The 26,111-nt window shown below is 30.7% G+C and overlaps 2 protein-coding genes and 1 pseudogene across 2 annotated transcripts; 1 reads left to right on the forward strand and 2 right to left on the reverse strand.

Annotated features, from left to right (window-relative positions):
- Window positions 1–14,572: 14,572 nt before the first annotated feature.
- Window positions 14,573–15,199, reverse strand: LOC126551747 (piggyBac transposable element-derived protein 4-like). The gene has a single exon (XM_050205828.1). It carries the CDS (start codon window positions 15,197–15,199, stop codon window positions 14,573–14,575), a length of 627 nt encoding a protein of 208 aa, XP_050061785.1.
- Window positions 15,200–15,220: 21 nt separating this feature from the next.
- On the reverse strand, window positions 15,221–16,178 carry LOC126551748 (uncharacterized). The gene is made up of 3 exons (XM_050205829.1): window positions 15,947–16,178; window positions 15,696–15,782; window positions 15,221–15,596 (listed from the first exon to the last, which is right to left on the reverse strand). The coding sequence occupies exons 1-3, from the start codon at window positions 16,060–16,062 to the stop codon at window positions 15,221–15,223; spliced, it is 579 nt and encodes a 192-aa protein (XP_050061786.1). The 5' UTR covers window positions 16,063–16,178.
- Window positions 16,179–22,070: 5,892 nt separating this feature from the next.
- LOC126551749 (uncharacterized) lies at window positions 22,071–22,936 on the forward strand (annotated as a pseudogene).
- The last annotated feature ends 3,175 nt before the right edge of the window (window positions 22,937–26,111 follow it).

A 26,111-nucleotide genomic window follows, 5' to 3' on the forward strand; every position in this document is an offset into this window, starting at 1 on the left:
TATGTTCCAGTTGTCTTCCGCATATAAAAAAATCCAAAGTTCCTCCGTTGTACATAAGAAATGGTTATGAGTTAAACAGTGTTCCGTCTTTAGTTACGCAATTAAATCAAATAGAAAAGCAAATGGTTTCCCTTAGATTACCATTTATGAAAATATTCAAATGCCTTCGCAGTGATGGACAGCTCAAAATCAAAGGTAACGTTATCAATGTTCCAATAGATCTGACTAAGACTACATCTATTTTGCCAAGGCGTGCCGAAAATTTAGCTGCAGCTAAGACGATGAAGGTAAAATTAAAAAGAAAATCGTGCTTTAAACAACATTATCTTTATCAAAATGTCAGACCATCATTAGTCGTATCAGCATTGAATGATTTGATTAAAAAACCTCTATATAAAGATGCTGTAATAGACAAAGATTGGCTGGCACATGTGTCAGAAACAACAAAAAGTTTAGAAAACAGCTCGGATCACGAAAGTGAAGAAACAGACGATGAAGACACAAATATTGAACCAATCAATCCGGGATCAATGGACACGATGATTGAAAACTGTGATTTTGTTTCTTTTGCACCAGGCGAAGGCATGAAACCGTTATCTATTCTTATTGATGACCATGCAGAGGAAAAAGCTTTTCCTGATTTATTTGGTGGTCATCCACGTACAAATAAATCACCTTTAAAAAATTACTCAAAAGTAGTAAGGTCTGAACTGCTGAACGTAGATCGAAGGTTTGCATCGGACTCATCTAACTTGTTTTTTAAATGCAAAGTATTAGTTCAAAAACTCATTGCAAGCAATGTGCAAATTGTTTTACGAAAAAACAAAAAAGGAAACACAACTGCGAATGACGTAGCAAATCCAGCTGTTCTAAACAAAATGATAGATAACGATCAAGGATACCGAATGCTACACAACGTACAAAATTCACCTTCATATCTTGCAGCGATGAGAAAAAATGTTTTTGCCATGGTGCGTCAAGAAGGTCAACCGACATTATTCTTAACATTTAGCCCTAGTGAATCAACTTGGACTGATTTGTTAAAGATTTTGTATAAACTGCGTTACTCCAAAACGTTGTCTGATGATACTGTCCTAACTTATGCACAAAAATCTGATTTAATTCGACAAGACCCAGTTGTTTGTGCTACTTATTTTGATCATAGGTTTAGAGCACTTTTTAAATTGATCTAATTAAAAAATGTTATTTTCAAAGAACACAGTGTAAAACATTTCTTTTATCGTGTCGAATATCAACATAGGAGCAGTCCACATGTACTCATGTTATTGTGGTTAGACAATGTACCTGTTTTCGACACAGCCAAACCAGAAACTTTTGGTGTATGTGTAACACTTATCAACAAATACATTACGTGTATGGTAGACGATGGCAGTCCGGCCCGTGAGTATTTGCATAAAAATACTCATAGCCATACACACACTTAGAAGTGACAAAGACAAACAAATGAAAAAGTGTCCCTTCAACATACCATATCCGCCAATGAATGAAACCTGTATATCGACTCCGCTAACAGAAGACATAAGTAATCCGATCAAAAGAAAAATTCGTAAACTACAATATGAAAAACTTCTGCAATACCTCAAGGACTTCAAGGACAGTGATTCATCTTCAGATCCATCATTAGAAGACATTTTACAAAAATTGTCAATTAAAGATGTTAATGAATATAAATCCATTATTTGAACTGTTATCAGACGACCAATAGTTTTTCTAAAACGTACAATAAAACAACGAATGGTTTCTGGATTCAATGAAGAATTATTTCCGTTATGGCAATCTAACATGGATATACAGTTCATATTGGACGTTTATTCTTGTGTTAGATATGTAATCGAGTATATTGGAAAAAGCCAACGTGGAATATAAAAACTAATAAGAGACATTGTCGAAAATCTTAAGTCTTCTACTAATTTATCGGTTAAAGAATAACTGAAAAAGATAGCGTCAACTTTTTCAGGGAGTCAGGAAATTTCTGCACAGGAAGCAGTGTACACTTGCTTAGGTATGAAGCAATGCAATACTTCGACTGGGTATACATTTATAAACACTAGCCATCCTGATAAAAGAACTCGAATGTTGAAACCAATTTAGAGGAGAAATGGATCCAAAATCTGATGACATTTTTTTTTACGGTCTCAATGAATACTATTCATGTAGACCACACAGTCTTGAAGATGTAACTTAAGCAGAATTTGGCTCCAATTATGAAGTCCGCGGTAAAAAAATAACCGGCTAAAAACAGTTCTGATTCTGACACTGATAATGAACCTGATACCACTTATCCGATTGATTCCACTCTAATCGGAAAACCAAACAAGTATATACATAAACGTAATATCAGAAAAATCATAAGTATGTTAGGTTTAATGTGGATAAAAATGAACAAGACTATTACAGAGAAAATATTATGTTATTTTTACCATGGCGCGATGAAAAAACCGATTTGTTAGATATTAACTGTAAACAAGTGTATGAAACAAACATTGATCAAATAAAAAAGTTGTACCAACAGTTTAATAAAGTAGAAGAAACCCAATTAGACGATAATGAAATCCAAATAGAAGGGGAACAAGACCGTAACAACAATCAGCTTGTAGACGGTGAAGATTGGGTACCAGACGATGTACTAATAAACGATGTTGGAGATTATGTTGAAAATACAAATACATCAGATGTAGATTCACCTAAAGATGGTGGTAAGATAATAGTGCACCTCATAGACAATGAACAGTTTAAAGACTTAATCGGATGTCTAAATGACGGTCAACGCCAACTCTTATATCATACAACTAATGTCATAAGAAGTCAATTATGGGGAAAAGGTCATACTGCGATGAAAGTATTTGTCACTGGACCAGCGGGAGCTGGAAAGTCAATGCTTATACGAGCATTAGCACAATCTGTAATTAGGATAGCAAATCTTAGACCAGATATAGATGATCTGTCACTTCCTCCCGTATTGCTGATAGCACCAACAGGTAAAGCTGCATATGGAATAAAAGGATTAACACTTCATTCCGCTTTCAAACTACCATTGAATCAATTTGCCGGATTATTACCAAAGTTAAGTTCAGATATTTCAAATACACTACGTTGTCAGTTTGGCAATGTAAAACTTTTGATAATTGATGAAATTTCCATGGTTGGCATAAAAACACTGGGGTACATTGATCAACGATTGAGGTCTATATTAAGAATAAATAAACCATTTGGTGACATAAATGTAATAGTGTTTGGCGATTTCTTTCAATTAGCACCGGTATTAGCAACACCATTGTACGATAGTTTTGAAGAAATATTGTCTAAATTTCCAAGTGCTGTAGAAATGTTATCGATTAAATCTATTTGGGAAACATTCAAGTTTTATGAGTTGACTGAAATAATGCGCCAAAAGATGACAAACAATTTGCAATAATGTTAACAAAGTTGGCCAGAGGACAGTTGGAGGAAGCTGATGTAAAATATTTCCAAAATCTTATAACCCACCTAGACATTACTTTTCAACCACAAGTAATGCATCTTTGGGCTACTAATTACGAAGTCGACGAAATGAACAGGAGAGTGCTTAACTCTATGAATCAAGTTAGTTTCATATCCGAAGCCATTGATACGTCTGCAAAACGATCGGATATTGAATCTGCCAAGAAACTGCCACCACAAAAGACTATGGGTTTAGCTTTAAGGTTAGTTTTAAAAGAAACAGCTAAATACATGGTGATAGCTAACATTTCAACCGAAGACGGCATAGTGAACGGTGCAATCGGAGAACTCATGCAAATAAACAAAGGACAGACTGCAGGACGTAAAGAAGTTGCAAAAAGAGTTTGGATCAAGTTTGATGAGCCAGGGGTGGGTCACTAACCAGACAGAAGATAAGAGACAAACTTAAACCCGAAGGCGAACACACAGATGATATGTGCAAGTGGACACCAATTGAAATCATAAAATTAGAATTTCAACTCGGTAATGCAGAGCACCATAAAGTAACTAGAATGCAATTGCCCTTAGTGAAAGCTTTGGCATTGACGGTACACAAAAGTCAAGGTGCCACATATCAATCTGTAGCATTGCATATACCTCAAAAACTCTTGAAGTGCAATATGTTATATGTAGGATGTAGTCGAGCAACTTCGGCTCAAGGTTTGCATATTGACTACTTTCCTGCAAAGCCACCAAAACCTTCTGCAAAAGTTGAACATGAAATGTGCAGTCTCAGGACACCAAGTTGTGCTCTTATTCCGCGCTTTTCTAGAATTATGACACACAACATTCCACTCTCCTGTATGTTACACAATATAAGGTCTTTAAAAAAATATGAAGCTCATATTAATGCGGATATCGTTCTTTTACAATCTAAAATAATGTTCTTCCAAGAAACTGGTTCAAAATCAACTGACACATATACCATTAAGAACCATACTGAATGCTGTAGAATAGACAGTATACATGCAAATGGTAAAAGTGGTTCTATTTGTTTTGTTGGAGAATCCATTAATCATAAAGAAATAACCTGCAGCACAACACTGCTTCAAGATCAAAAGAAAAACACACACTTAGAAGCCATTGAAGTTATCATTGAAAATATTACCTATATTGGGATATATTCATCGCCAAATTTTCCTGTACATAAGCTTTGTGATTTCATTGAAACGGTAGGTTAAAAACAAGTAGGTTTGAAACGGTAGCTTCCTCCAAAAACAATGTTATCTTTATTGGTGATTTCAATATAAACTTCAACAAACCGCCAAAACAACCAGTTGAAATATTAAAACATTTCAATTACAAAATATTGGTTGACGGTATTACTACAGATCACGGAACAACCATTGACAATGTCATTACAAATGTTGACATTGCGGCTTTGGTGTACGAGTCCCTCATAAGTGATCACAGACCTATTTTGGTTATGGACATAGATACTTTCAAGGAAATAGAAAAATATTCTGAGACTGTTGATGATCAAATTGTACAAGAAGAAGTCAAAAACAATTTTATTAAACCAAACGTTCCTGCAGTCGATGGATTTCATGTGGAAAAATCTAAAAAATCGATTAAATTAACTAAGGTCCTGAATAATAATAACTTGGACGATATTGAGTTCATACAGGTTAATAGTGACACTATTTTAGTTCCAGAAACTAAAACTAAATCAACCAAAATAGTTGATTATAATATCATAATTAATGATATTCAATTTATTCAGGTCAATAGTAATACTCTCAAAGTTCCAGAAAATTGCAACATAAGGTCAGATTCATTATTAGAAACAATAAGTGATAATGAAACTGTGTCAAAAAATCCAAAAACAATAAAAATATCAAGTATTAAGAATAAAGTTGACATAACATCAAGTAGTACATTTTGTGGCTTTACTAACACTGATGGTGTATCATGTTATGCTAATTCTGTCATACAGGTTCTTTTTAATTGTCAATCTCTTGTAAATGAAATTCGCAATAATCAACTCGAACCAACACTTTAACATAGCCTACACGAATATACAAGTAACAGTGGATCATGTGATAGCCTGGATAAAAAGTGTGAGGGTGCTAACCTTATAATAATTGTTATTTTTTAATATAAGCAGAAACCTAGATTTTATTTTTATTTAAATAATATCGAACTATATATTATTATCCACACTTCTGACCTTAATACCTTATACTATGTATGTTTGTATTCAATCCTCCAAATACAAACTACAATTTTAATTGTGCGGTCTTAAGATTATCAACATTCAGTATGTATTCGCCTAGGAACATAACATATTTTAATAACTTATATAATATCAGTTATACAGCAAAGCCTATATTCCAGTGTTAAGTATTTAGATGAATTTAGCCTGTATAATAGATGTTATTTTCCATACATAATTTAAATTTTTTAGGACATTTTATTTTGTAATTTTGTGCCAAGTATATAATTATAATATACAGTGACTAAAAATAAATAATCAGAGTTTAATTAAATGAAACTAAACATTTATGGTTTTCATAATTTTTCCTATATCTGTACTATAAGACGTGACTTCGTACGAAAATTCAAGATTCTAAGTTCACGGGAAGTACCCTGTAGGTTTTGATTCCCGTGCGAGTTTCGAAAATTTGCGGAAATTTGCGGCCTAAATGGCTGTATCTTTTGATTGCGTTGGCTTAGATGGTTGATTTTTCTACAGCTTCCAGGGACAGTAGACCTGAGTATCATATAGAAATTTCAGTTTGATACCTTCACGCGTTCCTGAGAAAAACGGTCTTGACAGACGGACGGACTGACGGACAACAAAGTGATCCTATAAGGGTTCCGTTTTTTTCTTTTGAGGTACGGAACCCTAAAAATGTAACAATAAATTATTTGTTCACTGAATAATATATATTTCAAATGCAAAAATGCAAAAACCAACAAATAGATAAATTGTTAATATTAATAATAACAGTAATAAATATACAAACAAATAGAATATTCTAGTTTGAATTTCAATAAATTACTGAAGATAATATAGAGTATAGACAATAATAAAATTAATAATCACTGTCTTATTGTCTTCTACTAATAATTCTATTTTCTACTGCTTGACGTTCGAGATTTAATCTGATTTTTTTAAATGTAAGTTCATTAATTTCATTTTGTAGTTGTTCTTGGAGGATGTATAAATCGTCTAAACGACGTTTCGTAGACTTTTCGTCTGCTACTATTTGTGAAAAAATCTTGTCATCTACTGATGTTAAATATGCGTTATCTGTTATTGAAAAAAAAATACATATACATTATAGAATGTTGCTTGTAAGTCAATTCGTTTAACCTTTTTTGAAAAACCTACCTGATTGATTTAATGTAGTCGATCGATGATGATTGTGTTAAATCTATTCTATCGACTTGATACCGGCCCTCCTTTTTATACCATTCTTTTAAAATCTGTTTTTCAGGCCAATTAGGGTTAATTTGTATAACCGTAGACTGCGTTACAGATAATTTTTTATCTTTTTTATAAATAACTAATTTATCCTTCTCAACTGATAGAACGTCTTCTATTTCTCCACTAAATTCAATAGCTTCTTCGTTCCATGGCGTAAGTGTTATTTAAAATAGATAAAATGTTTATTGTAATATAATACCTATACTTACCTCGATTCCAGTATTATCTGCTATTATATAACATCTCGTAGTTTCAGTGTCTTGGTTGGTTTTACAATGTCTACTATGTCTTCTATGCAAATTATTATTCCAATAGTGTCTAAAAAGTAATTAAGTAATAAATAAAATTAATTATAACGGAAGACTATATAGTAATGTGTAATATACATACCAACTATCCGACTATCGCATCATTATTTAATGATACAATACCATCAAACGTCATAAGAGTAACGTGTATTGGAACTACATCCGATGTATCTTCTATTGGAGTAATAATTGTCATAGGTCCTATTATAATTTCATAATTATGATTTAGAGTTTAGACGATTGTATAATTTATTAGTTTTGTTAATTTTTCCATTTACTATGCTATAAATCTGGTCTTTTTATAAAGGTACAAATCATAATGTTTTTATAGATATAAGATACATTTTTAAATTTAATAAATCATATTTGACGATTGAATATTATTATTTATTACTTTTCTTCATATCATACCTTGAAAATTGAGCACACATTTTCGGAATCGTTATTGAAAGCGGTGAGGCGTAATTCTCCCGTGGCATCAAATACATCCACACAAAAAAGTTTTCCTGCATTATTTTTGAAGGTACGTAATTCGTTAACTTTAAACACGTTTAAACGTGTTTGCAGACGAGTAATAAAATCAAAGTGCATACGAATACGAAATACGTGCGCATACGTACGCAGGTGGCGACATACTAATCTATAGCCTATTGGTGGCGATAAAACCTTTTGGACGACCGTTCGCTGTTCGTCGAAAACATCGCAGGGCACAGTCCGACAGTCGCAGTGTGAAAAGTACCAAATTAAGTATTAGTATTAATATTTAGGTATTAATTAGGTACTCTTATTGTCTTTTTGTCATTTAATAATAATGTTCTTCACTAAGGATTATACTATTATCTTTACTTAATATTATGTCATTTTTGAAAGGGTATTGACTATTGTGCGGGTGGAGCGAGCAACTGTGGATTGCCTAAACCAGGGTGGTCCAACCTTTTGTAGTTGGCGGGCCAATTTACACTTTCATAAAAACACCGTGGGCCGCCAGAAAAAAAAATTATATTATTACCTATTTATATTTTATTTTTAATAATGCACAAAATATTAATTATTATTATTTAATGTTTTCATGTTTAAAATTACCAAAAAATTACTAAAAAAATAAATTAGACTAGGAATGTCTTTTTACAATAAAAAATAAACTATTAATGTGATGATTGGCATTGTTTTTCAGTAGCCAATTTATTAGTTTCAATTGAACACCCTGTGGTGGCCAATCTGATGCACGATTCTAAAGACAAATCGTGAATACGATTTCTTGATTTAGAGTTTAGACTTGATTAAATTCATAGTAGAAAATGCCGATTCACAAATATACGTACTGCCAAATAATGACAAAATTTCAAGAGAAAAATTCTGTAATGTTGGGTATTTTTCTTGCTAACACAGTTTCCAAAACTCTTCAGGAGGCAAATTTACTTTTGATTGAAGAAAACAGTCTGCTTGTAAATCACATAACTCCATTTGAAAATCGGGAGGTTGTACTGAGATATCAACTGTCATTGGGTTGTTAAATAATTCAAATTTAGGTTTCAATATATAAAAATCCTTAAATCGTGAATTAAATTCTGTTATAAGTTCTGTAATTATATTTTTAAATTCAATAAAGCATACCGATTGATTTTCAATTTTTTTAATTTCTTGACATGATGGAAAATATGTAGTATCATTGTTTTCTAATGCGTTTTTAAATACTTCTAATTTTTTCCGAAAACCTTCAATATTACTAAAAAGCTGACATATATTTTGTCCTCTACCTTGCAGTTTTAAATTTAAAATATTTAAATGAGATGTCAAATCAGTGAGAAAAGCAAGAGACTTCATGAATGAAATACTTTCTAAGTCTTGATAAAACTGTTGTCCAATATTTTTAGATTTAAGAAATTCAAAAACTTCACTTCTCAATGCAAAAAAAGATTTCAAACAATTCCCTGCACTCAGCCATCTTACTTCACAGTGTAATGGGATATCACCATACTCACTCTCCATTTCTTCTAAAAATTTAATAAATGCTCTGTGTCTTTGAGCCTTGTTACCACCTCGAATAAAATTAACAATGCTTATCACTTTTTTCATAGTTTTATTTATTTCAACAAACTTGCCACAAAGTGCTTCCTGGTGAATAATACAATGAATAAATAAACATTTTAGCCCTATTTGCCTTAAATTTCCTACTAAACCAGTATGTATCCCAACCATAGCTTGAGCACCATCAGTGATTATACCAGTGCAATTGTCAAATGAACCAAAATCTAAAATAACTTTTTTCAATGCTTCAAATATATCTATACCCCTAGTTCCAGTAATTAATGGTTTTATTTGAAGTAATTTTTCGTGTATACTAAAATCTTTATCAATTGTTCAAATAAAAATGATTAATTGACTGTTATCGGAAATATCATTACTTTCATCTAATGCTAAAGAATAGTACTTACAATTCTGAATTACGAAAGCATTCCAGATACATGATCACTCATTTCATTAACTCTTCTACTAACAGTCTGATGAGAAAGTGATACGGTTTCAAATTTACTTGCCATTTCTTTGTTTCCAAAAGAATTTGCCATTTTTATTGCACAACGTTTAATTAATTCACCGTCTCTAAACGCTTTTTTCTGTTTGACCAATTCTAAACACACTTCATAAGAAGCTATCAAATTGTCACGATCGTTAATTTGTTTTTTTAAAAATACATTTTTTTGTTTTGTTAATTTCGAAGTAAGGTCTTTTAATAATGCAAGCCGAGTATCTCCAATATATTTATCATGTGATTTGTGCATGGTCGTGTAATGTCTACTTATATTATATTCTTTTAGAACATTAATAACTTGTAAACAAATTAGGCTCATAGATTTATTGTTATGTTCAATACATAAATACATTAATTCCCATTTTGCATTAAATACTCTTTTTTCATCGTCAAATTTACGTTTTTTTTCTTTCAGACATGGTAAAAATAAAACGTATATACGGTAATAACACGGGCACTGTCACACGAACACACGGGGTCGACTGGTTAACGATTACTGATTAGATTTAGATTTAGTTTAGAGAAATGTATAATGCTCGTGATTGTGCGATTGTGAATATTATTCACGCCGTTCATCGTGTCTTTTCGCGATATGACCGACTCTCGGGAATCCCCGCCGTATAAAAATAAAATGTAAAATTTATAGTATAAATTCGTAATAAGATCGTATAAATTTTATATTTTCTTATTGCGAATTTGTTATAATATTATTGTGATTTAAAATTTAAATTTTAAATTGTTGGGGGGGGGGGGGCAAAAAAAAGGCTTCGCGGGCCGCGGGTTGGACCACTCTGGCCTAAACTATCCTGCCCGGGAATTTATTGTCTGACAGGCCCACCCAATATTTGTAACGAAATTAATAAGTATGTTTGGTTTATTTAGTTAATTTATTAATAATGTACAAAAATAGATAAATAATATTTTTTACAATTTTTTCTTTTATAATGAATTTAAATGCCGTGCAGGCTGACAATGAAAGATTACATACAACATTGATTTTTATTCTCGCAGTTTGACTCACGGTTTCCGATGATCTAGTTTGTAGTATCTGGCACTGGACTTGTAGGTTTCCGGCGGCTGGAACAGTGGTAACTGTAGCACGACAGCTGTACAGATCGACACAGCGTATCTGGCGGCTCGACTCGGACGGTGGCGGCTCAGTATTACGGGGCAGATCGTACCTCAATGCTTCGGCTAGTCTTCCGACTGTCTGCGGGCTCGGTTTTGACGGTCGTCGGGCTCAGACAAGGTGTACTACATCACGGAGTACCGTCGGTCTCCGTCGATCCACGCTCCGTCACTCCACACCCGTAAATCCTGGCAGGTATAAGTACGCATACGCGTACTCCGTACACAGGTTCTAACGGGGAACAGCCTACCTCTGTCGCTCTGGTGTTATATACGGTGAACCGTATCCCAAAAGAGGCAGAGGAGAGGTGGTGGGGCGACGTTCTCACTACCGTGCGTAGGTATAATACGCAAAGACGTATTCCGTACACAACGGTAGGGAGGGTGAGCGGTTCTTACCACACTGGTATAGTACGCTCTGTACCCCGCACCGTGTAGGTATAATACGTATAGGCGTATTCCGTACACGGAGGGTATCGGTACAGCGCGTACTCCGCGAGTGATAAGACGGACGGAGGAGGAGACGCGGCGGCACTAGCGAGCAACGACGGCGAACACGGCGAATAATTTCGGACACGACGATTTACGTTCGGACAGAATAAACGTGTAACTGTATCACTACTTCACTATTTCTATTCGATTTTCACTGTCAGATTTTACCCATACTTGTACACTGTCTGGTCCGAATTATCCAGACAGTGTAACTGATTGGCATGTCGGGTTTGATTGGCTTTTTATGTTATTAATTTGGTGGATATATGGTTCTTACGTGTCGTACTGATATAATGTGTAGGTGTTTTAATAGTAATGACGAGTCGATCTGCATATATTAGATTTAATATGCAAATCGACTCGCGGCCACAGCACCAAATTAAAGCGCGCTGCGCATAAGCGCCATCTATGGTGACAAATATGTACTCGGTGATCACGAAATGTGGCAATATTAGTTGTTGCGTTAACGACGTGGCGCGCTTGTATCGCGTAGTAGTTGAGCGCCGTATATTTCTCGTTACATATTATATTATAATTTATAATTGTTGATCCAAGTACATGATCATTATTGATCCCATTGGCGTCATAAACATAATTAAAAATATTATTTCCATTTAGGTTAATTTTTTCTATAATATCTTGGGCATCAATGATTAAAGTATTGCCATGTTTATTCTAACTTTTAAGTAGATAGCTACTACCTCTGCGGCTATGCACCACTTCAAAGTTTAAGTACCTATTCGACGCCACTGCTATCGGCTAACCGGGAACTTTTCTGGTATTCCATTGTGCTAATCCACCGCTGGCTCACGGTTAAATAAGACATAAGAATATAAGATATCATAAAAAAAAAAATAGAAGGACTCCCCAGCTTTTCATTGAATACTTTCTAGTAACTACCCATATTGTCTTGTGCATATACTGAGATACTGAGTACTCTAATGTCCATACTATATAGTATAATATACTGTATAATAATATTATAACATCCATTGACTACAATAGCACTTTGAACCATTTTAAAGTGTGTATTATTAGTGTATCGTGATATTTATCAGCAGAAATGAAAAATATAAATAATAATATATTATTATTATTTTTAATATTATAATATAATTCTATACTGACTATTAATAAATACAATTTTTAAGATTTACAATTATTTTCATTGGGTTTACCCAATCGTTACCTATTGTCGTCTATGATCTTTGTTATCGTATTATATTTATGGCTTCAACTATATATATATATATATATATATATATATATATATATATATATTTATTTATAATTATAATCAACAACAATATTGTAATATATTTTCGACAACCGTTGGTTTTCATTTGGTGAGTACCTAGCTCACTTAGCTTAGCTCAGTGTTTACGTAACAGTCAGTACGATACGAATATACGATCTTCATTCCATATGATTCACATTCTACATCAACTACATCGACTACGTCTTCTGATCTGGCTATAATATAGTCAAAGTAAGTAAGTAATAAACAGCATATTTATTATACATTAAACTTAATTATTTTAGTTACCTACCATTTTTCATAAGATCATTATAAAGTATAAAATAGATATTTTTTGAAAAATTTTTGTTTGGAGTTACACTAATATTTTATTTTCTGTCTGCTTTTATCGTATATCTGGTATGTCAAAATTACATTACTTTTAAATTAAATTATTGTATTTAGGTGTAAGTTAAAAATTAAATTTTGGTCATTGGTACGCTGATTTATTATTTAAAATAATTTATATGTATTATTTAATTCAAATTTAATATAATATCCATTACCTAGCTACCTAATGATACAAGGTACAATCATAGCATGGTCATTTCAGTTTTGAACATGGAGGCAAACGTTTTGACCAATCCATATGGCTATAATATGGTTATAGCCATATTATGGGCAACTTAAAAAACAGTTCAATTCTCTCCTAAACAGATTTCTATTTACTTACATTTTTATCTTATCACATACTAATAATCTTACATGTCTATTCTGTAGTTAAAATCTAATGTTTTTTTTTTTTTTTACTTTAACACTTTGAGTGCCGGGCCTAAAATGACAAAACTGACCATTCTGACCAAGACATTTTTATTCTTTTATTGTGACTCTAAGACACCAATAAAATAAGCTTTAACAGGTTTTTGGGGGAAAAAGCATTCTAAGTCCGTTTTTTAAGTGTGTATCAATTTTGATACACACGGCACAAATGAACAAAACAGTGTCATTGAAAATATTCAACTTCTCTTTAATTCAACTTGAAAAATTATAATAACAAAATAATCAAACATTTATATAAAATTGTTAAAAAAAAAAGTAAAATACATTATCTTTGTATAAAACTGTTAACAAAAACTAAAACACTGTATCATAGTATATAATCATTGAACAAAATCAAATAGTTAAAAAACAGAAAATAAAATCTTCATATAAAATCAGTTAATAAAAACTAAAACTTAACACCTTTATAAAAATTAAATAGTGAATATAAACATAAACATATATTATAAGTCTTTTCAATACATCAAATAACAATGTAACTATAAAAAAAAATAAGGATTTGACTTAAGAGAGGTTTTGTGTAAACTAAAAAAACAATCATTACAAAAAAATTTATCTTCACACCCAGGACATTTTTGTTGTACTTGTTTAGCATGTTTTACTGCATAAGACCTTCCAAATTGTTTAGAAAACATTAAATAGCATCTGGAACACCTTCCTCTTTTTTCATTTTGCTGTAATTTATGTGGTAAATTATTAATGGGCTCATTTTTGTCCTAAATTTTTTCTTCTATAAGTGACAACACAACTTTCTCTCTAAATTCAGATATACTTATTTTATTCTTAGTTACTTTTTGGAATAATAAATGAGCATTTACAATTGCAGTATTTGTTAACAACTCTATACCAACTTTTCTGTACCATTTAATTCCCTTTCTTATAGTACTAGCATATGATGCCTTTTGGTCACTCACATCTATATATGATTTAGCTTCATTGTAATCAACTACAGCAATTGGTTTTGAAGTTTTAAGACCATATTTTGTACTAACATCTACCATCATAGGCTCATGCTTAGTACTAAGGAACAAGGGAACAAGACATCTCTTTTATCTTTCCACTTGGCTACTATGACACCAGTATTACTTTCCATTGCTTTTATTTCATTTTTTTTTTAGTATAGAATTCAAAACTGGCTTAGGATTGTTTTTCCGATTCCTGCGTAACGTACCAATTAAATGTGTGTTTTTATCTAACAATTTATGTGCTAAATCAACACTTGTATAGTAGTTATCAGTATAAAGTGTTCGGCCAGCCCCTAATAATGGTTTCATTAACTCAAGTACAACACTTGTAGCAACTTGTTTTCCAGGTTCTTTTTCTTTGCCACCATATATTTTTATATGCCAAGTGTAACCTCCTTTCATACACAATTTAAAAAGTTTTATACCATACTTGTGCCTTTTTCCAGGTATGTATTGGCGAAAATTTAACCTGCCTCTAAAAGGTACCATTGTTTCAGCGATGCATACTGACTCATCTGGTTCATACATTTTATGGAATTTATTATTCATCATATCTAAGAAAGGATTTATTTTATAAAGTCTGTCAACATTTGATGAATTTTCATTGTCTGAGAAATGAAACATGGAAAGAATAGCTCTAAATCTATTTTTGGACATATATTTACTAACAAAATTTTTATACAACAGCTTTTTTGACCAATAATCATTCAATGATGGTTTTTTGTCAAGGCCCATCCATATAATAAAACCAATAAAGCACTTCATTTCAGACAAATTCACATCAGTCTACTCATTCAACCTACTGTAATCTGAAATAGATTCATTGACTATTCCAGAAACTATACACTGTGATGCATACTTATTTGTTTCATTAACTAAATAATGCATGATTTCATCATCAATAAATAGGTTGTAAAAATTTATTGGTTGATAATCATCAAGTTGCTCAATACAATAATTAGAAACACCAGAAGGAGCAGTAAATACTAAATTTTTTAAGTTTCCAGTGACATTTCTCCATTCTAATGCTGTTACAACTGACTCAACTAGGTATTGTTCTTCATCTTGCTCATAAATTGAAGAGTCTAATGTACTTGATTGGCTAGGTGATAATAAAACCACTGAAGGTTGCATATAAGTAGAAGAACTGTCATCATTACATCTATAAAACAATAACACAATAACATTACATCTATAAACCAATAATACAAAAACATTACTTTTTTTATGTAAAATAAAACACATAAAATATTCAATTTACCCATCAAAAATATTGTTTGCAAGAAAGGTATTTGCATTTTGATCTAATATATCACCTGAATTGACCGGATCAACATCCATATCATCCCTGTAATACAGATAATAAATTGATTTATTATAAATAATAAATACCTATATTATGCATGATAGTTATATAATAAAATAGGCTAATATAATTTATGCGAGACCATAAAAAAACACGATTTACCTATCTTATTTTTATGTTATAATTATAATAATAAAAATACTTACTCTGAAGTTTTATTGTCAATATCAAAATCCGGGTCATTATCTGAATCATCATATTCTGAAACACTGCTATCGTTCAACCATTCTTCAATTTGTTTCCTTTTATTTGTTATGTTCATTTTAAAAAAAATTTGAACTTACTTCTTACTATTAATCGAATAATTCGATTCAAATTGAAATAGTAGTTACAATTAATAAAAATGATTAGTACGATATTTATATCATATCAAATTATCATAAAGTAAATAAAACAGCAGAGTAACTATGGTTCTGTGATAAAATTATTTGGCAATATCAATGTTATCAACTGTTTTAGTTTTTATCAATGTCAAATTAATATAACCTCAAACCAATCATAAATATGAATTAAACATATAGTCAAGAGTCATATGTTTTTTGTTCTGTGGCGCTATCTGTGTTTGTTTTTCTATAATAAGTAATTTTCTAAGACAAAATGTAAGTATCATTATCAATACACACGGCACAAATGAACATATTAGTTGTGTATTGAAATTGATACACATGGCACTCAAAGTGTTAATCTTGAAAAACAAAGATTTTTTTATGACTAAAAAGACAAAATACTTATTAAAAATTTTATTTACATCACACAACACACATACACCCCTACACTGGCCTAATTTTTGAACACCATATCCACAGAAAATTTAATTTTTAAAGTTAGGCTGAATTAGTGAAATATATAGAACCAACCTGGCCTACTTTGGTAATTGTATACCAAATTAAAACATTTATTATAGCCTATAGGTACTTTTACTTTTACTATTGAATAAAATATAATAATTTCTTTAATATATTTTATTTTTCAATTGAATTTAGCATTGTTCACTTTGTCAGTAAGATAATAATTTCCTCAAAATATTTTTAAAAAATAGACATGTTTTTTCAACAGTTAGTTAAAGCAGAAAAGAAACTGAGTACTGGCAAAGCCTGGATTAAGGGGGGGGCAATGTCCCCGGGGAACACGTGTGTAAAGAGCCCAATCTTCTCGGCTTAAAATTACATTGAGTGATAATTTATACTTTTTATAGTACTTACAAGAATATTTTTATTTTTTTCTTGTTTGAATTATAGAATTTGGACGATAGAGTCGATAGATATATGCGGGCATCGAAATCGTTCTTGATATGCTATGCCCGCATATATGCGGGCAATCGAATTTAAAATATAAAGAAATGAGCGGGAAAATTTTTATTGGTTGAATTATTATCTAAACGTGCTCCTGAATTCAACGGTGTTTTCAGAATTGTGATAACACTAATATTCAAGGAGATATTAAATAATATATATTTCCAACCTCTTAGTGGTTCCCAAACATGGACTATAATATTACGTTTTACGTATATTTTTTGTGTTTACGTGATATTTATAGCATTTTACCACTATTACATGAACATAATTATAATAATATTACAATAATTATTGTTTCTAACCCATAGATTAGTATACATAACTTTACAGAACTAACCTTACGTGTTGTTACGTACCTTATTATTGTAAACTTGGTTTAAAATAATATATTTTATCATTTATTTAATTTATAAATTGCTAAAATGCCCAAAAAATCCCTAACTGATGCTGAAATTGAAAATGAGCTAAATGAATTTTACGCTAATTCAGAATCTGAAGATGAGTTCTCCATTGAGGAAACAGACGAAGTTCTTGAAGACTTCGAAATTGAACCTCAAGAACAATGTAAGATTCGAAATTTATTTCAATCACACTATTACATGTACTATAATATTTTAACAGATGTAAAATATACTTTATAAAACAGTTTCAGTACTTAAGTGTTTTTATTGTATTATAGTATTTCAAAATATTGATATTGATGAAGCTCTCAACAATTTTGAATTTAATAATTTTGAAGACTTATGTAAGTATAATAAATTATGTCAAATATAATTCATTTTTACTATTTCATATGAATTTTTATGTAATATTGTATAATATTTATTGTTTACGGTTACTACTTCTCCATTCAATTTGTCACCATTACAACCTGGTGAACATTTTCAAGTTGATTTAGAAGAAAATAGTAAGTAATAAATCTTTATAATCTTTATAATTTGTAGAATTCTTATAAAGCTAATAATTTAGTATAATTTGAATAGTCTTCTATACATATTACATATTCTAATAGTCATACTATTCAATTTTGTCTAGTATTGCAGGTATATAATATTTTAACCTATTTTAGATTTGCCTGTTAGTCAACCATCACCAGAAATATGCACTAGAACTGTACCTAGAAGAAAAAGACCTTTATCTAATCCTCCAAAACCACTTGGCCCACTAAAATGGAAAAAAAGAGTTACTAATTATAAACCAAAAATTCATCCATTTACTCAAAATAAAGTAATTTAATTTTTTTTAATTTACCTGTTATTTTATTTTTATGAAATATAATATTTTAGGCTGGAATACAAAAAGAAGAATTCGGTTTGAATGAAAATTCACAAGTATTAGCCTTTTTTGAAGCATTTATAACTCCTAATCTCATGGGAAAGATTGTGTTTGAAACTAATCGATATGCAGAACAACAAACATTTTCAAAGCACTCGAGATTAGCAAAATGGAAGAATACATCGATTGGTGAAATGAATGTGTTTTTGGCAATTAATATGTTGATGGCCAGGAATAAAAAATTACAAATCAAAGATTATTGGTCAACTAATGAATATTTACATCAAAATATATTTGGTAGATTAATGAGCAGAGATCGTTATTTGTTACTCCTACGGTTAATTCATTTTTGTGATAATAACCAACAAATACATGGTGAACGACTTTATAAAATACAAATGGTGATATCTGAAGTTAAAAAAAACGTTCAAGATGCTCTTATTCCGTTTTCTAATTTAGTCATTGATGAGAGTTTACTTTTATGGAAAGGACGTTTGTCGTTTTAGCAGTATATAAAATCAAAAAGGCATAGATTTGGAATAAAACTATACATTTTATGTGATTGTGAAACTGATTTCATTTTAAATTTCTCCATATACACAGGTGCAAGTGATTGTAACGACCCTTTAGAAGACCAATTAGGGAAATCTGGAGTGATTGTAAAGAAACTTATAAAACCATATTTTAACCATGGTTATTCATTATATACTGATAATTTTTACACTTCTCCAACCTTAGCAATATACTTACATAAAAAAAAATAAACTCTTGTGGAACAGTAAGGAAAAATAGAAAATTAATGCCAAATTTACATTCAAAATTAAAATTAGGAGAAAGGGAATCAATGTGCACTAATAAATTATTAGCTATACACTGGAAAGATCGCAGAGATGTATACATGTTGACAACTATGCATAAAGATACAATGACAGCCACTAAAAAAATTGATAGAGCTACTGGGGATAAATATCTAAAACCAGAGTGTATAGTAAGTTATAATGCTAATATGGGTGCTATTGATAAAACTGACATGCTTTTAAGTTCAATTGAATGTGTACGCCGTACCATGAAGTGGTACAAAAAATTGTTTTTTCATTTAGTTGATATGTCTCTACTGAATGCATATTCAGCTTATAAAACGGTGACAGGAAATAATATTTCTTTAGCTGACTTTCAATTGCAATTAATTAATGAACTGGTATTAAAATATCGATGTGAAGGTGGCATGACAACAAATAGAAAAAAAAACACCAATGGATACTACAGAAAAGCGCTTACAACCAGACGCTAGGCACTTTCCAGAGTTAGTGCCAGTTACACCATTGAAAAAACAAGGAAGACGATATTGTTTTGTTTGCAGTCACAAGAAAGAAAACAAAAAAAGAAAAGATTCAATGTACTGCTGTATTGAATGTGATGTCGGTTTATGCGTTACCCCCTGTTTTAAAATTTACCACACACAAAAAGAATTTTAGAAAAAATTTACTTTTTATAATATTTTAAAAGCACTATTATTATTTCTTTTGTTATATTTTATTTGTGTATTATTTTTATTGTAATTTTACAAGTTTGTACAAGATCAATGATTTTATTTTGTTATTTTTATCTTATTTTAAATACTTATGTTTATATATTTTATTTTGTTTTATTTTATTTATGAAATTGGTTATTTTGTATTTTTATTTAATTAATAATTTGATTACCACAAGCTATATATTTTTGTTTATTATCATCAATTGAATTTGTTATTTGATTAAATTCTATTCAATAAAAAAATCAATGTAGAAAAGTTTATCTTTACCATTCACTACATATTGTTATGTTGTGACGTTAGCGTATTGCGCAAGTTTGGAAACCCATGGCTGGCAAATTTACATTGAGCTGTAACTTTGTAAGTTTTTGGTCAAAATTTTTCTTTTTAATTTTTCTCATTTTCAAAATGTCCAACTCTTCCAGTATAAGGTGATAAACATTTTTTATTTTTTTTTTCAAAAATCTTCAGCACAGGGCAAGTACTTGTAATTTTAGTACATAGCAGTGAAAGGGTTAAAAAGCTAAAAAAATAATATGTTTTTAATGTTTTTATCATCATTAATCGTTATCATACTTAAATAAAAATGCTTAAATTTGTTTTATTGTATACTTTTATAATTTTAAAGAATCGTTTTTATTGATGGGGGCCCACAACCATGTATTGGCCCCTGAAGGTCTTAATCCGGGCTTGGTACTGGCCTATCATTATAGATAGAGTATAGTAGATAATATGTATGTGTGTTTTTGTCGAATTTATTTTGAATGACCATAAAAATATAACAAAATAATGCTTTGAAAATATAGCCTATTAACTCAATCAAGGGTGCCCACAGGGGGGAGAGAGCCATGCCCCTGATATGTTTTGGCCATTTTTTAAAAGTTATCTTTTTCATACAACTCCCCCCATTAAAAATTTCTGCGGACGCTCTTGTAGCCAATAAATATTCATATTTTATATTTGTATTTATTAGTTATATCTTAAATATTTAGGAAAACTAATAATTAATAAACACATTGTACAAAAATTAAGACAGATTTCTTTACAAGCATTAATATTTTTTTTCATATTATTTCTTATTTAATTTTTTTTTTATATGATACAATAATATATCAATATAAAACTTAAATCAACGTTTATTTTAATACCTAGGTAGTAGGTACTAATGAATTTTCAGTTTTAGATTTTATGATACAAACGGCAACTTAGCTTTTATACACTTAAATTATGGGAAGGAAAGCTAGTGTTGACAAAGTTGTATTGGATGCAGAAATCTTAAAAAGAAAAAACGAAATAGTTTGAAAAGATAATCATAGTAATTAAGACGTCTGTATTATTAGCTATAAATACTGAATAATACTGCAGTAATTTCACAATATAAATGTTGTAATATAAAATATTTTAACATATTTTTCTATGATATATTTGTAATATATTATAATATTTTTTCAAGGTATTCTAGTAACAAAAGATAAGGTTTGGAAAAATATAGCAGATATTGTGAATTTAAAATGTCAAAAAAATATATCTGCAGCATCAGTTAGATTACGTGTAGCTTTAAATCGTGATGGTATTCAAAACAGATTAGGTTTAATTCCTTTGAAAAAAATTATAAATAAAAGCAAATTAAAAATCTGTGGTACGTTTATTATCCATAATATATAATATATGTATTTGTTTTGTTATAATAATCTTTATTTTCATTATATTAGATGAAGATCCATTTATTTCAGATAGTGATGAATCTGCTAGTCGTGTGAGCAATAGTCCCCCCAAAAAATGTTTCACCATTACTTTTTCAGTTGAGGAATGGAAAATTATTCAACCTCGTTCATTAGTGTACATGGAAAAAAGTGGTTTCAGAACGTATGAAGTTCTGACTCTGTGTGTTTGGACTAACATTATACAAGACCATTGGCCGTATGCATAGTCCGAAACTTAAGGGACATCTTAAATCACTTAGGTAATACCTAACTATGGGACACCTAAGTGCTACGTAACTGACCCTTAATTTCTGGCTGCATAGTTAAAATTTAAGTAATCCGTAGTTGGGTATTACTTAAATATTGTTTCCTTAAAAATTAATTTATTCTTCCATGCTTATCAGTAATATTTATGATAATTATCTGTATTATCACTTATCAGTATTGTTTATTACAATTATTTATTTATAACTATTTTATAATAACGTGCGTATGTGCTTTGAGACTTAAGTAATTTTTTTAAATTAAGTGATTTTAAAACTGAATTATTAAGTATGGACGTAATGGATGTAAAGGGTAAAATGGTGAAACGTGAACGAGGACCAAATTGGGAACAAGAAGAAAAAGTAATTTTTTTCCATTGCTACCAAAAAGTGGCTAAAGTATTGGAGGATACTAAAAAAGACTTCAATACTAATAGCAAAAAAAAACAGGCATGGTAAAGTCTTATGGAAAACTTCAATTCCCATTCTAATGTTAAAAAGGTAATTATTAATTATTAATTTTTTTAATTGAATGCTTTTGTTTTAATGCATTAATGTTAAAATAATTATTTAGAATTTAGAATAAAAGTTATTTTTCATTGATCTCAAAAAATCTTTAGAGGGAAGTACGAAATTTAAAAAAATTCTGGGAGACGGAGAAGGCCAAATCAAGAAAAGCATTCACTACAGAACGAAACAGCCGAATGAAAACTGATGGGGGTGAAGAAGAAAAAATTATTGATTCATCGAACCCAGATGTGGAAGCATTATTAAGCAAAACCCATATAGTTGAATGGTGTAATGATTATGATGGTGACTCTGTACCAGAAAATCCATTGACTGATGGTAAGTTGTAATGTTTTACAAATACACATGAGTATTTTGTTTTAGTTTAAATAATATTTATTATATAAATGTTTTATTAATTAATAAATAAAATAAAATAAATTTATTATTTAATTATTTAATATTTCCAGCTTTAATACAGTTAAACACTGTGGACAATGTCAACAGTTATGTAAATGACACATTTAAAGAAAATACAGAAACTATAGCCTTTATAATTGATTATATTAGAAATGTTTTTAATAAAATTTATACCTAATTATTAATTACAAACTGACAATTGTTATGTTTTAATGTTATCCGACTTAAATATGAAGGTCATGTATTCAATACTCATGTTCACATCTTATGACATTCAATAAATATACGATATATAAAAATATAATTGTTAAATTATTAATTTGAGATGAGTATAGTTTAAATTAATAAATAATAGTAGGTACCTAGGTAAAGTACTTAAAAGTAAAAAGGTATATTATACAGTGTACACTGTGAAAAAAGTACAATAAAATTGCTTTTTATAATTTATAAATTAGAAACTAGAACGACACATTCACTCTTTATAATATGATTTACATACTAATTAAAAAAAAAAAGATTAACTTTTTTTAAACTGAGTTAAGTTAATATTTTTTTTCCATATAATATGTATTAACTTTAGACTTATCGATCTTGTATCCTCTTAACTTAACTTAACTTGAGTTAATTATTTTCATTAACTTGCTCACCTTTGGTACTAAGTGGTTACATAATAATGTTGTGGAAATTTCAAGTAAAAATAATAACTTTGAAGAGTACCCGTGTGCACGTGTGACGTCACAATGATGATCGCCAAACTTAAATCGGGTTTCACGGGATTAGACTTAAGTTAAGAATCTCGAATTTTGGATTACATATCGTTACAAAATGGTTACAAAATGTTGTGAAAATTTCAAGTAAAAATAATCATTTTGAAAGATGCCGGGTGCTGGGGTGACGTCACCCCAAGTATGAAGAAATTCAGAAAGATAGTTCACAGATTGTTAAGGATCTGGTGTTGTGTCAATTGAAACATATAGTGTTTCTTTCGTATTAATACAATTTAATATCACAGAATTAATTAAAGTGACTTGTGAGTTTTTTGGACATAATATAGCACGTTCACACCACCAAGAATGATTACATAAAGTGACATTGGTTAAGTCAGGATAAATACTACTTATTAAATCAGGGTTATTAAAAATAATTTTTCCAAAGCCATTGGTCAATGAAATTTGTTCATTTTCGTCTATCGGTAATTTCCCCTCTCCGATATCCAATAAAAACTTACTAAATTCATCTGAAATTAAAATATTTTGGCATTAAATTCATTTGAATTTCATGATTACAATATAACTATAATTTTAATTATATTAGTTATAATTTTAATTAAAAATTAATTATATTTACTTTAAAATCATAATAACACTTTTTATTACTCTTGATTTATATAAATACATTAAAAATTGTCCCTTCATTATAATTAGCTAAAACACCTTACCTGAATCCTGTTCTTTACTCAATTGTACCCGTATATTAGATGTAAGTTTAATCTAATTACATGTTCCTATAAATTTGATGATTTAATACATGCACGTATTTCATCAGTTTTTAAACCCCGAGGCACAACAGGTAAAATTTGACGGAAATTTCCTACAATATTACACTTAAAATGTTACATAAAAAATTAAATTACAAATCAAAGTTGTTTGATGACGGTAATAAATTAAATTGAACTGAAAAATAATTGCATTAGTTACTTGAAAATACAATTGTTATCCAGCCCATGATTACCAGTCAGATCAATCAATGAACGGTTCAGTGCTTCAATAGCTTATTTATGAGCCATAGTACACTCGTCCCATACAATCAACTTACATTCTTGTATTAGTTTGGCCATTGCTGACTTTTTTTTTATATTGCATACAGGTAAATCGTTGTTTATCATAGTGAGAGGTAATTTAAACATTGAATGTGCAGTTCGTCCACCAGGCAATAATGTTGCAGCTATCCCTGACGATGCGACACATAACGCTATTTATTTTTTCTTGTCTTATTTTCGACAATAATAACTTTAATAAAAATGTCTTACCAGTTCCTCCAGGAGCATCGATGAAAAATAATTTACCATCGTGGCGAAGAACTGAATTGTTGGGGAGGAAGGTGGTAGCTTGCTCGTAGCCCTCCCTGCATACGTTAATTCGCTAAAATCCACGAGATCAAGCAAATAATTAACGTATCAATACCACCACCAGGCGCTGATGCCCAGCATTTCAAATCATCATCAGCAAACGGCAGTAATGCCAACTGTAAACGGTCCTTTTAAGGACCACTTGACGCTTAATGTTGGTGAAGATCTTAGGATCTGTCACTTCAACATTGAAGAAATTTCTAAAGCGAAGTGTGAAGTTCTAACTAAAATCATGAACAAAGAAAGAATAGATGTAATTGCCTTGCAAGAAACACACACGAAAGATGACAATGACCTTCAAAAAAGAGGCTACATCTCAGGATATATAGTAATTGGAGCGATACACCACAAGCAGTATGGCATAGCTACGTATGTTAAAGAAAACATCGATGATACGATGGTAGTTCACAAAGCCAACTCAGGAAACACCCAAGTACTATCCACGAAAATAGGTAGTATTACTGTAACGAATGTGTATAAACCTCCAAACAACAAATGGGAGAGTAATCCAATGAAAACCTTTAAACACCCAGCTATTTATGTGGGTGACTTTAACAGCCATAATATGGCGTGGGGCTATGAGGAAAATGATGAAAACGGAGATATATTATATGAATGGCTAGACACAATGAATATGGAACTTGTCTTCAGCATAAAGGACAAGGGAACTTTTCGATCAGCAAGGTGGCTGAAGGAGTACACGCCAGATCTAAGCATAATATCGAAACCTCCAAATGAGAGTAAACAACTGGCATCGCGCCGTATTCTCTGTGATTTTCCTCACAACCAGCATCGACCGGTGGTCTTAGAATATGGCCTAAAAATACCAATTATCAGATCAGTCCCAAAACCAAGATGGAATTTTTAGGAAAGCCAACTGGACTAAATTCGCCAAGGAACTAGATCACCTAATACAATGGATCCCAGCAAAGGCAGAGTGTTATGATCGATTCGTGGGAGCGATAAAAATGATAGCGAAAAAGCATATTCCTAGGGGCTTCAGGAAGCAGTTCATCCCAGGCTGGGACGAAACGTGTAATGAACTGTATGCGGAGTTTCAAAGGTCAAAAGATAATAACATAGCGGATGAATTAATTAACAACTTAAACTCAATAAGAAAACAAAGATGGCATGAAAAGACAGAAAATCTAGACTTTACCCACTCCAGCCATAAAGCATGGAGCCTAAT

This window comes from Aphis gossypii, chromosome X, assembly GCF_020184175.1.
Source record: "Aphis gossypii isolate Hap1 chromosome X, ASM2018417v2, whole genome shotgun sequence".
In the NCBI taxonomy this organism is placed as follows: Eukaryota; Metazoa; Arthropoda; class Insecta; order Hemiptera; family Aphididae; genus Aphis; species Aphis gossypii.

Bases quoted from the DNA above. Each gene is read 5' to 3' on its own strand.
- LOC126551747 (XM_050205828.1), bottom strand. From the start codon at position 15,199: ATGAAGTGCTTTATTGGTTTTATTATATGGATGGGCCTTGACAAAAAA.
- LOC126551748 (XM_050205829.1), bottom strand. From the start codon at position 16,062: ATGAACATAACAAATAAAAGGAAACAAATTGAAGAATGGTTGAACGAT. The intron at 15,783-15,946 runs GTAAGTATTTTT...TCTGTATTACAG, and splicing joins ATTGACAATAAAACTTCAGA to GGATGATATGGATGTTGATC. The intron at 15,597-15,695 runs GTAAATTGAATA...ATTGTTTTATAG, and splicing joins GCAAACAATATTTTTGATGG to ATGTAATGATGACAGTTCTT.